Genomic DNA, 13,218 nt, shown 5'->3' with positions numbered 1-13,218 from the left:
CAGCACAAATCTGCTCACTAATGAAAGAGTGTTAGACTCTTTATATTTTCCGAGAATCCTCCGGAAAAATAATCTCTCAAAGGACCTGTCGATGGCATTCTACCATTGTGCTGTTGAGAGTGTATTAACTTATGGTCTGTGTGTGTGGTTTGGGAACTGCACGGTCAGGGGAAAAAACAATGTTGTCCAGGGTTGTAAAGACTGCGGAGAGAATAACTGGGTGCACTCTTCCCACCTTGGATCAAATCTATGCTTCCAGGTGTCATAAGAAAGCTGCAGAGATAGCGCAGGACAGTGCGCACCCTGGAAATTATCTCTTTCAGCTTCTGCCTTCTGGAATAAGGTACAGGGTTATAAAGACTAGGACTAGCCGCCTGAGAAACAGGTTTTATCCAAATGCGATTTTGGTTTTAAACGCAGTGTAAGGTAGTCTCTGTGGGAGTATATTGTATTTAATTATGGGGTATCAGAGTTTTTTAGGGGTTGACCAGGCTGGGATAGCTGGGATAGCAGGCTTGTTGGTTTTTGAATGTCTGATGTAGATATTTTTCAGTTTCGTTGTTCTGTATGGGACAATGACAATAGAGATTATCGTATCGACTTGAGCCCTATGCACACAATATATTTTCTGCAGGTCAGTAGCCACTCCACTGTGTCTCTCACTTGCAAGATCTTCTCTGTGGTGTTCCAGTTTTGCCCACATTAGACAGAAATAGGTGTGCTGTCGTCATTTTATTTATAATTGTTCTCATGCGTAAAGGGCAGCACTGACGGTACGCAGAAACAAAAATCCAAAAGTCTACAAATTAAATACAAAATATAATAGGTAAAAGGTAAAGGACCCCTGCATGGTTAAGTCCAATCAAAGGTTACTCTTCTCACTTTCAAGCCAAGGGAGCTGGCATTTGTCTACAGACAGCTTTCCAGGTCATGTGGCCAGCATGGCTAAACCATTTCTGGTGCAATGGAGCACTGTGACGGAAACCAGAGTGCATGGAAACACTGTTAACCTTCCCGCCGCAGTGGTACCTATTTATCTACTTGTGCTGGCATGCTTTGGAACTGCTAGGTTGGCAGGAGCTGGGACAGAGCAACGGGAGCTCACCCTGTTGCAGGGATTCGAACCGCCGACCTTCCGATTAGCAAGCCCAAGAGGTTCAGTGGTTAGAATACAGCGCTACCCACTCCCACAAAAGACCCACTCCCACAAAATACAATATATGACCACAAAACCATTATGGAGGGGGTTTAAATGATACATAAATATCTTGTCTAAATCTTACTTTATGGTTCTAAGTGTACTCTAAGCATTTGTCTAAGACATCACCCTGACATACCCTTCTTGCCACTTCTTGCAATGCCTCCTATTCTCTATTATCCATTGTGCATCAAATAAAGTCCCACCATACAGGGCTAAAATCCTGTGGGTGTGCTTTTCATTGTATCAAACCTGAGGATAAAGTGTTTTCTCTCTCTCTGATATTGCTATACGCCATGTGTTTCCACACCAAATCTTCAAAGACACATTATCCAGGTTTTTCCATTGTCGTGCTATTGTTTTTCTAGCTGCCAACAAAAAAAGCTTCATCAGAATCTTATGTTCTTATTAGATCCTATAAATATTGATAAGATTTCCAGACAAGATTCTGTGCGTATGTTGGTGCAAAGAACAAAACATATTTTATAAGGGAAAGGTAGTAAAAATGTTATCTGCTGCCTGAGCGTATCCTGAATCTATATCTTCTCCCAGTCTGGCTGATGGTACGAAATTGGCTATTAATTTCATCACATTTATTTAAACCCCTCCACAGTGAAGCCTGAAACGACAGTAAACTTTCTCCTGTGGTATTATGTAGATGAATGTTTGAAGCTTTTATGTTGTTTTAGTTTTATATCAGTTTCAATTTTAGTGTTATATTTTTGTGTTGTTTGGGGTTTACTTTTCATTTTTTAAAACCCCCAGCAACTGGTAAGCACAATATTGCTGGGCACCATTTTTTTAAAAGCTTATTCGGGGGGGGGGAGTTGTTGGTTCTGAGCCCAGAAGAAAGGACCATTAGTGGTGTGACAACTGTCAGTCTCCCCCAGGCACAAGCACTGCAGCAACCTTTTTAATTGCTACAGGTTTGGCTGGGCCGACCACAACATTGTTTAGAGAGCCCTCACAAAAAGCTGCTGTTGTATAAAATAGCAGGCTGACAAAAAAGCCCTAGCAAAACTGACAAGGAGCTTTCCTGGGGAACTGAAGTCCCTAGGTTAAAGCTTTGTTTCCAGCTTTTCGACCAGTTCACACCATCAAACTAATCTCTTGAAGAAAGGTCAGGCTAAGGATGGGCCAACCTCAACGTCATGTGGTCTATTTTTATTTTATTTTATGGAGCCTGTATGGTTTCACCAATGTATTTTAAGTGTGGTAAAGAGCTCTCTGCAGAAGGCACGATCTGTGTTCAGTGATCCTGAATGTGCCCCATGGTTAGGAAGGAACATAAGAAGCATCTGGTTGGGTCAAAGGTCCAACATTCTTCTCAAGAGTTCCCTAGCAGGTACCAGGTGGTCAACTAGAAATTGGTCCGTAGTCTTTCTGCCCCACGCAGGGAAGTTGCCTATTTCTATTCTCACCACCACATTTTCCTTAGAAGCTGCAGCTACAAAGATAGCAACCAAGTCCTGCTCCTGTGGCCTGGTTCATGTTGTGTGCCTGCAGGGGGAGAAATTTCTCAGCATGAACCAGCTCTGGGTGGGTCCATCAAGCAGTGCTGTGAAGTTTTGTTGCAATAGTGGATGGAGAGAAGCAGAGATCCAATGAACACACCTGAATTTCTTTCTTTCAGACTATGCAGAGTTTATATTCCTGGGCCTCTTCCTCCTAGAGATGTCCTTGAAGATGTACGGGATGGGGCCCCGACTTTATTTCCATTCTTCTTTCAACTGCTTTGACTGTGGGGTAAGCACTGCGCAGATAAGAAGCAGAACAGAACAAGTGCGAATGGCAGAGCGGGGTACAAGATTCTCTGGGGAACTGCACTGATGTGTAGAAGATCCTGGAAGGGGAGAGGGGGTGGAAACGTGGTGTTATTGTAACACCTCCAAGAGCCAAATTACCATCTTGTCAGTGCAGGAATTGGCGGAGGAATTACAGTCATTTGAATGAAACAGATTGTTCATTCATATATTCACTTCATGGAGTCCACAAACATGTCATTTCTTCCAGCTCACTTTTTTTTTTTAAAAAAAATATTTTTATTAAACAATTTCAACATAACAATTTATCAATCCAAAAATTCGATTTCATTATTTTCCCCCTTTCCCCCTCCCTCCCCCTCCCCCCTCTCCCGCCCCAGGACTTTCCTCAGTTCCCCTCTCTGGTTTCTTTGCACATATTGTTCTCTGCATATTATAAAATTGAACATATCCTTGCCTTGTCTATCATATATTCAACTAATAAATTTGTGGATATTTATTCAAAACCTGCCAAGGCGTCCAAGTCATTTTGTTGTCTTTCTAAGTAGTTTGTAAAAAGTTCCCACTCTTCCTTAAAGCCACGATTGTCCTTGTCACACAGTTTATATGTCAACTTGGCCAATTCCGCATAGCTCATCAATTTTTCTTGCCACTGTTCTTTCGTTGGGATTTCCTCGTTCTTCCATCCTTGTGCTAACAAGACTCTTGCTGCTGTTGTAGCATACATAAATAGATTTTTTATTTTTCATGGCAGGTCTTGTCTTACAATCCCTAACAAAAATGCTTCTGGTTCTTTTGCAAATGTCATTTTAAACATTTTTTTTCAATTCGTTATATATCATTTCCCAATATTTTTTTACTTCTCTACATTCCCACCACATATGATAAAAAGTACCTTCTTTTTCTTTACATTTCCAGCAAATATTTGACCCGGTTTTGTACATTTTTGCTATTTGTACTGGTGTGATATACCATCTGTACATCATCTTCATATAATTTTCTTTCAAAAGAGAACAATCTGTAAATTTCAGATTTACTTTCCACAATTTTTCCCAGTCCAGCTCACTTTTTTAAGTCTCTTGTCAGGGAGAATTTGCCTTTCTGGGATCGCTGACAGAGGATAGCTGAGAAGGTGGTTGAGATGTTGGGTGGATTTGCTCATTTGCGTCTTTCCATTCATAGGTGATTCAATTGCTTGTTTCTTCTGTATGTGTTTGATGACTCAGGTCACAGTGGGAAGCATCTTCGAAGTGGTTTGGACGATCTTCAGACCTGGAACCTCTTTTGGGATTAGCGTCTTACGAGCCCTGCGACTTCTAAGGATATTTAAAATCACAAAGTGAGTCAAACAAACGAGCTCGCTCCTGTTTTTCCCAAAATGTTCCCTGAGCAAATGTTACCCCCACTTTTCCTTTTGCCACCCTATTGTTCCTCCTTGTTCCATCGACAACCCAGTTTCCCCATCTCATTTGTAACCTATACTATTTTTAAAAAAATAATTTTTATTGAATGGTTTTATGTTACAAAAAACAATACAGCCATACTACCACAAAATATAATTAAGAAATAAAAATTACATACATCAATATTTAGTTTGTTATTTGTTATTTACTGTCTTATTTCCTCCCAAACATTGCATATGACAACATACATAAGTGCAGACACCCACACACCCACACCCGCACAGAAAATGATAATAATGAAAGTAAATATTTTTCCCCTTTTATCTTCCAAAATCTTTTCTTCAACTTTGACTTCCTGTCAAGTCCCTTTGCATATGTTTTATCTTACATTTGAATGTACACAAAACAATAAACCTTTCTATATAATTTTTCTAATACATTCTGAAAACATAATAAATCCTTAATTGTAATCCACCTCCTTTTAGTTCCTTTATCACTCGAATGCTAGCATGGAGTGAAAACTATTATTGTATTTTTGAACATATTTTTTATAAACATCCCATTTTTCCACTAATTTTTGCTTTGGGTTTCCTCTGAGTTTACTTGTCAATTGAGCCGTCTCCACCAATTCCTGTAATCTGATTTGTAATTTGATTTGTAACCTATACTATTGATAGCGTTTAATTCACCTGGCTAAGTAGCTAAACAAAGCTAAATAAAGAAAAATAAATTGGACAACACTGATCAAATAATGGAAACTCCCCTTCTGCCCCCAACACACAGGCATTCACACACCTGCTGGCTAACAAAAGCCAGCCCAAGTTGAAAGAGCATTGCAAAGCTTTAGGAAGCATGCTACAGTAACATCTGGATTTTCCAGGTATTGGGCTTCCTTGAGGAATTTGGTGGTCTCACTGATGAGTTCTATGAAGTCTATTATCAGCCTCCTCTTCCTCCTTTTCCTCTTCATTGTAGTCTTTGCCCTTCTTGGGATGCAGCTCTTTGGTGGCAGGTAAGTAGATGGCCAGGCCATGTTTGCTTGTTTTTGAAATGCCGACCAGTATATCAGAATATTTCATAAAGCTGCCTCACTAACATTCACCAGATTGTTTATCCATAAAGCTACTTGCACTCTAAGGCAATTGCTTGCTTTATTCCTCCAACTTATAGTGGCCTATTTGTACTCAGTGCTTTTTTTTCTGGGGGGAACGCATGCCCCTAAACATTTTGTGAATCTAAGTTTGGCCTCATTGAGGGGCAGTATTTCAATATGAGTAGGAAAACGAGAGTACCTCCAAAAAATTTTTTTATAGAAAAAACAGCACTGTTCCTACTGATTTCTGGAGAGAATTACATGCCTTGGTTGCATGCGTTCTCCGTGTCTGTAGGTTTTTGCTGCACAGGCATTGAATTAACTCATCGCTGCAGAATTTGGCGTTCCTAAGAAACGTTCCACCTCACTTTTGTAGGGTTTATTGCCTTCACTCCTGTAGAGAAAGACTTTAAAATGTGTAGGCCAGGCATAGGAAAACTCGGCCCTCCAGTTTTTTGGGACTACAATTCCTATCATCCCTGACCACTGGTCCTGCTAGCTAGGGATCATGGGAGTTGTAGTCCCAAAACACCTGGAGGGTCGAGTTTGCCTATGCCTGGTGTAGGCCATGTATCTGATCCCAGGAAAGCAGTGCTAGATCTGGACAGTGCTATCAGGGACCAAGAGGTGGAACTGAGGGTCTTACACAGAGCCCTACTGTTCTCTATCGCTCCTGTTGCTGAATCTTGTTCATCTACTATTTGCTCTTAACTTTCCCTCCATTCCCTTCTGCCACCTTGTTCCGCGTGCAAAAAATACATAGAGAATTATATCGAATCTTGACTCTTGGTTGCAGAATAGAGTATACAAAGTAGATAAACATGTGCAGGAGAGTGGGATGCAGAAATACACACCACTTTCATCATATCTATGTGGAAATTACCAAAATGACAGTAGCAGGAGACGAGATAGAGGGGAGGACAAGGAGGTTGGGTAAATTAATCTGCTGGTGGGCCAGAAGAAGAAGCTTGTTATAGCTTGTGTTTTTTTTGTTGTTTTTTTACTTCTTTACAGATTTAATTTTATGGATGGAACTCCTTCTGCAAACTTTGACACCTTCCCTGCAGCCATCATGACAGTTTTCCAGGTATAACTCTGGGGGTGAGGAGCCTGCAGCTGAAGAAATGAGCTCAGATGCCATGTCCTTTAGTAATGCTTCTTGTTTAAGTAGTCGGCTGTCATTCAGGGCAGGTGATAGGAGAGACACGAGGCTGCCTCTGAAAATGGTAATCAAGTTCTCACCCTTCCCGTCAGCAATGTGTAGTGCAGCTTAGTGTGGGGAAATGATGTCCAGGTCAAAATATAAAATTCCATGTTTGCTATGTGAGCAAAGGGTTAAGACGTATGGAGTTCATAGAATCATAGAATAGAATCATAGAGTTGGAAGAGACCACAAGGGCCATCGAGTCCAACCCCCTGCCAAGTAGGAAACACCATCAGAGCACTCCTGACATATGGTTGTCAAGCCTCTGCTTAAAGACCTCCAAAGTAGGAGACTCCACCACACTCCTTGGCAGCAAATTCCACTGTCAAACAGCTCTTACTGTCAGGAAGTTCTTCCTAATGTTTAGGTGGAATCTTCTTTCTTGTAGTTTGGATCCATTGCTCCGTGTCCGCTTCTCTGGAGCAGCAGAAAACAACCTTTCTCCCTCCTCTATATGACATCCTTTTATATATTTGAACATGGCTATCATATCACCCCTTAACCTCCTCTTCTCCAGGCTAAACATGCCCAGCTCCCTTAGCTGTTCCTCATAAGGCATCGTTTCCAGGCCTTTGACCATTTTGGTTGCCCTCCTCTGGACACGTTCCAGTTTGTCAGTGTTCTTCTTGAACTGTGGTGCCCAGAACTGGACACAGTACTCCAGGTGAGGTCTGACCAGAGCAGAATACAGTGGCACTATTACTTCCCTTGATCTAGATGCGATACTCCTATTGATGCAGCCCAGAATTGCATTGGCTTTTTTAGCTGCTGCGTCACACTGTTGGCTCATGTCAAGTTGTGGTCAACCAAGACTCCTAGATCCTTTTCACAGTTGCCTGTAAATTCCTAGAGGGCACAGTTGCCTGTAAATTCCTAGAGGGCACTTTTGTGAGGCCACATCCTCTGCTTGCCCAGGCAGGAAGGAACATACCATAATTCTTATTAATTCCTCTCGCCTGAGAAACACTCTCTTTCTCATCACGTAGCCTTAGGAGTGGGATGCACTGTCTATGTTCTTCCAAGCACAGGTGCCATCTTTGATCTGAACCATGTGTTTTGTAATCTAGAAGTATATTTTGCCTGACTTGTTTCACATTTTAAGTTGAGTCTGCAGCTTTATGTAAGCAAACAATATTTTTATGTCCTTGCATTAAGGACTTTGATGTTGTTATTTATGCAGAGGGATAAATAAATGGGAAGGTTCTATCTGCCAGAGGCAACCTGGATAATTACAGAAAGCTACAGAAAGTTTGGTCCCAAGTTTCCATGTGAATGTTGCAAAGGATGGTATATTTTTAACTCTGCCAAACTAGATGCTAATTTTACTCAAGTGTGTAAGTGGAAGGATAACTGATAAATAATATATACCATCCTGCCTCTCAAAGCTATCCCAACAGTTAGCTCATGTCCTAACATCATTAAATGATGCATTTCCCAGTCCCTACGAGGCAACCACATAGGTGGCGCTGTGGGTTAAACCACAGAGCCTAGGACTTGCCGATCAGAAGGTCAGCGGTTCGAATCCCTGCAATGGGATGAGCTTCCATTGCTTGGTCCCTGTTCCTGCCAACCTAGCAGTTCGAAAGCACGTCAAAGTGCAAGTAGATAAATAGGTACCGCTCTGGCGGGAAGGTAAACGGCGTTTCCGTGCGCTGCTCTGGTTCGCCAGAAGTGGCTTAGTCATGCTGGCCACATGACCCAGAAGCTATACACTGGCTCCCTTGGCCAATAAAGCGAGATGAGTGCCGCAACCCCAGAGTCAGTCACGACTGGACCTAATGGTCAGGGGTACCTTTACCTTTACGAGGCAACCACAGGCAGAGAAATTGTACTACGCATTGAAGAGTAACGTGTAATATCATGTGCACTTTGTGTGGAGAAGGCTGTCTTGCAACCAATCTGGTGGCCCTCACTCATCACTCATCTTTAGAGGTGTGTTGTTCTGTAACAACGCTAAGTGGATGTTTTACACATCCTTAGTCAACACAGGTCAAGAGCAACCCCAGAAAGAACAAAAACTTCCTGATGTGTGAGGAGCTCTTTTGAAGCAACCCTGCATACTTAACTTGTGTGAAAAAAAGGTAAAGGTAAAGGACTCCTGACAGTTAAGTCCAGTCACAGGCGACTCTGGGGTTGCGGTGCTCATCTCGCTTTACAGGCCGAGGGAGCCGGTGTTTGTTGACTAACGCTGCTTCTGGCGAAACCAGAGCAACGCATGGAAACGCCGTTTACCTTCCCGCTGGAACAGTACCTATTTATCTACTTGCACCTTTTGACGTGCTTTCGAACTGCTAGGTTGGCAGGAGCTGGGACCGAGCAACGGGAGCTCACCCCGTCGTGGGGATTCGAACCTCCAACCTTCTGATCGGCAAGCCCAAGAGGCTCAGTGGTTTAGACCACAGTGCCACCCGCATGTGTAACATCCCTCAAATCTGTCCTGAAATCTTCATATATGGTATGGTTAATGCTACTTCAACCACCTCCTGACCAGAGTAGCCACTCATAATCTCTTGTCATTTCAGAGTACCTCTGTTAAAATAGCCTTTCTTTCACTTCTCTGATCCTGTCACCCATTGACTTCAGTTTCTGCAGTGGCTCCCTTTTCCTTTGACATTCTCCTTTTCTTTATAACAAAGCTCTCCATGCCTCATTCACTCACCATATTCACACTATTCTATCTTCCCCTAATTCTGTGCTCCATAGAAGCGCCTCTCCTTTCCTTTCCTTTCCTTGCTCTTTCTTCTGAATCTCCCACAGCGCTTACACACCTGGCTGGAACAACCTAGTCTTCTCTGCTGAGAGGGATGTGTCCTCTCTTTCCCTTTAAATGAATCCTTTCTCAAAAATAACTCCTTGAGCTAAAACTTTCAAGGAACACCACCTTGACATTGCAAAGACTCCTAATGAGAGCGAACTCTTCACTGTCTCTTCCTCAGAGCCAAGGTACACAGCCAACAGAAGGCCCTCAAACCCCCTGGACCATATTTTGAAAGTGTGCCGGAGGACAGGAGAGGGGGCTGTTCAGTTGCACAAGTTGAAGTCTGCTGTGTGAGCAGAACAGTAGAACTGGATATAAACTGGGCTGGACTTTGGTAATCTTTGGTGGTATGGTGCCCTGAGCGAGGCCAGATTTGGTGCCCCCAAATGGATCTTCTCAATGATGGATCTTCTCAATTTTGTGTCCCCTTGGCCCAGCACCCTGTGCGGGGGAACCACCTACTGGGATGTACTGGAAACTGTGCTTGTACTTTTTCTTTTTTATTTGGGAGGACCATTCGGAAATTAGAGTTTCCCCCATCTGCGGCCTGAAGTTGTTCAGTGCAGCTGATTCTGTAGTTTTAGCTCTCGGTATTCTTTTATTATGTCTATGTGTGGCACTGTGGGTTAAACCACAGAGCCTAGGACTTGCCGATCAGAAGGTCGGCGGTTCGAATCCCCACGACGGGTGAGCTCCCATTGCTCGGTCCCTGCTCCTGCCAACCTAGCAGTTCGAAAGCACGTCAAAGTGCAAGTAGATAAATAGGTACCGCTCCGGCGGGAAGGTAAACGGTGTTTCTGTGCACTGCTCTGGTTCGCCAGAAGCAGCTTAGTCATGCTGGCCACATGACCCGGAAGCTGTACGCTGGCTCCCTCGGCCAATAAAGCGAGATGAGCGCCGCAACCCCAGAGTTGGTCATGACTGGACCTAATGGTCAGGGGTCCCTTTACTTTACTTTTTATTCTTTTATTGGGCTTTTCTTTGCCCCCACTTCCAACCCGTCTTTTCTAAATTAGGCCGTAAGACAGTAAGGCCTCTGAGGAAGGACTGTACCCCTTTTTACAGTTCTGACTATTCTTTTGCCTTATTATTATATAAGAAAGGCAGAATTTGGGGCCAAGGAAAAATGGATGGTTGGTTAGATGAAGGAAGGAAAATGTGTCTTCCTTCTTTATTTCATTCCTTCCTTTTTTCCCTTTGTGTCATTTGTTTCAGTGACTTAGTAGGCTCTCCATAACTGAAACATCCTCTTCTGAAGTGTAAAATAAGGACGTTGTTATAAGAGCTGTTTGTTTGTTTAGATTTTGACAGGGGAAGACTGGAATGAAGTGATGTACAATGGAATTCGCTCCCAAGGTGGCGTCAGCTCAGGAATGTGGTCGTCCATCTACTTCATCATCCTCACACTTTTCGGAAACTGTATCCTTCCTATTGCTCTGCCATGATGGTGGTTCTGATGTGATATTTTGTAAATTTCAGCACCATGGAGAGAAGTAGCCTGAGAACACTTCTGTCAATGTTGCTGCATTTTCTTGGATTTTTAGAGTCAAAGAGGAACTGCATTACCAATCTCTACACCAGGGGTCAGAAACCTTTTTCAGAAGGGGGCCGGTCCACTGTCCCTCAGACCTTGTGGGGGGCCGGACTATATTTTGAAAAAAAAAATGAATGAATTCTTATGCCCCACGAATAACCCAGAGATGCATTTTAAATAAAAGGACACATTCTACTCATGTAAAAACATGCTGATTCCTGGACCGTCTGAAGGCCGGATCGAGAAGGCGATTGGGCCAGATCCAGCCCCCGGGCCTTAGATTGCCTACCCATGTTCTACACCATGGTTTGTTTGTACCAAAGTGTTGCCATGGTCGGCTGCAAAACAGGAGGGGATGGGAGGAAGAGTTGCAATTTCTCCCCAGGCAACTTTTCTAATACATTTTTTTTTTTATCTCCCACTAGGAGAAAAAAAATTCCTTTGTAAAAGTAGCAGGAGAGGCCCAATTTAAAAAAATTAGAATACTTGGAGGGGGAGGGTTATGTATTCCCCACCCTCCTCCCTCTCCCTTGATCCAGAAGTTGAATTTCAGTTTTTAAAAGCTCTGTGGCAACTGATAATGCATCTCCTGGCATCTTGTCTAGTTTGAATTTTATCTTGACTTGCTGCTTGGCCCAAATGACTGTCCTTTTAGTCATAAGCAGCCCATCCCCTTCGCTCTGCCATATTCCTGAGTCTAGGCACCAGGAGACACTTGTAGAAGTGGCCCTGTGTTTGAAATCATAGCCCTTGGGTAGGTGAGGCTGTTATCATTTTTCTGTGGTTGGCAGGATCCCATGCCAAACTGACAATATTTGAAGGAAAGATATAAAAGGAAGATCACATGGGATATAACCACATCATTTTGCTAAGTTTCTAGATTGGTATAGTGAAGACACAGAAAACTCCCCTATGATCATGTGAGAGTCCATCTTTCAACCCGTCCTGGTGCAGTATAGGCCCCTAATATGGGGGGGGGCATTATCCTCTTCCACAAGGCAGGAATGTCTGCATGATGTCCATCCAGCTGGTCTAATCGGATGCTTCATTCACCCTCAACTCTTTTAGATACCCTGCTTAATGTTTTCTTGGCCATTGCTGTGGATAACCTAGCTAATGCGCAGGAGCTGACAAAGGTAAATCTAGACTTCTTTGGAAAAAGCCACTTTAGCTCCATCCAGACTATAATATGTTCTTAGTGACGCGGATATAATTTTGATGGGAGCCCCTGCTCACCAGAGCAAAACCACAGAAGATACTGAGTGGCAAGTCCTCACTCTGGAATATGCGAGATTGTTTTCAAAAATACAGACCATTGGTCCATCTAGCCCAGCGTTACCTATATTGACTGGCAGCGAGTATTAAAAATGATAATAGATTACCATGGAAAACAACCCAATTAAAAAAGAGAATAAAGATTTAAAAGAGAATAAAGCAGCAAAGATCCCTGTAAACAACACAGTGCAAACAAGCAGTTAAAAGCATCCCTAAAGTTCCAAGCGAGAGGTGCCCCCACAAAGGAGGCCCTGTTCCTAGTTTTTTCTCACTGCCTTGAATTCCCAGTACCTATTATTTTCCCTCACTGATTAAATTTCTGTGAGATGTGACTGGCCAATTCTTTCTGCAACCACGGCAAAAGCAACTGACATGCCTGGTTGAGTTTTGTTTTTGATCTCTCAACCTTTCCCTGAGACAGGAGGGCTTGTGGGGCTTGTGCAGGAGAATTTGCCAAGGGGTCGTTTCCTTTCAGGGCCAAACCGGGCACAACACCATTCATGAAATGACCATTTCTGCAATTGGCTTCTTAAAAGTAAATTGCTGGGGTGGGGCCCCAAGCCAGATGGCGATCCTCCCTAGTGTGGAGGATGGGAGGCTACTGTCAGCTAGACTGGTGACTGGGAGCGGCCGCCGAGACCATATAACACCGGTCTTGAAAGACCTACATTGGCTCCCAGTACGTTTCCGAGCACAATTCAAAGTGCTGGTGTTGACCTTTAAAGCCCTAAACGGCCTCGACCCAGTATACCTGAAGGAGCATCTCCACCCCCATCATTCTGCCCGGACGCTGAGGTCCAGCACTGAGGGCCTTCTGGGGGTTCCCTCATTGTGAGAAGCAAAGCTACAGGGAAGCAGGCAGAGGGCCTTTTCACTAGTGGCGCCCGCCCTGTGGAACGCCCTTCCAGCAGATGTCAAAGTGATAAATAACTACCTGACATTCAGAAGACATCTGAAGGCAGCCCTGTTCAGGGAAGTTTTTAACGTGTG

At 43.4% G+C, this 13,218-nt stretch overlaps 1 protein-coding gene across 1 annotated transcript in view; it reads left to right on the top strand.

The window, feature by feature from the left end:
- CACNA1E (calcium voltage-gated channel subunit alpha1 E) overlaps nucleotides 1–13,218 on the top strand; it is a 479,552-nt gene that overhangs the window by 340,360 nt on the left and 125,974 nt on the right. The window contains exons 14-19 of the mRNA XM_083509855.1: nucleotides 2,832–2,944; nucleotides 4,188–4,300; nucleotides 5,245–5,376; nucleotides 6,472–6,544; nucleotides 10,721–10,838; nucleotides 12,022–12,089. Of these exons, the coding sequence (XP_083365981.1) occupies nucleotides 2,832–2,944; nucleotides 4,188–4,300; nucleotides 5,245–5,376; nucleotides 6,472–6,544; nucleotides 10,721–10,838; nucleotides 12,022–12,089 (617 nt within the window). The remainder of the gene's footprint in view (nucleotides 1–2,831; nucleotides 2,945–4,187; nucleotides 4,301–5,244; nucleotides 5,377–6,471; nucleotides 6,545–10,720; nucleotides 10,839–12,021; nucleotides 12,090–13,218) is intronic.

The sequence above is a fragment of the Podarcis liolepis genome (assembly GCF_965112155.1).
Source record: "Podarcis liolepis genome assembly, chromosome: 6".
Lineage (NCBI taxonomy): Eukaryota > Metazoa > Chordata > Lepidosauria > Squamata > Lacertidae > Podarcis > Podarcis liolepis.
The sequence above is the reverse complement of the archived record's forward strand: the minus strand, read 5'-3'. Positions and strand labels throughout refer to the sequence as shown.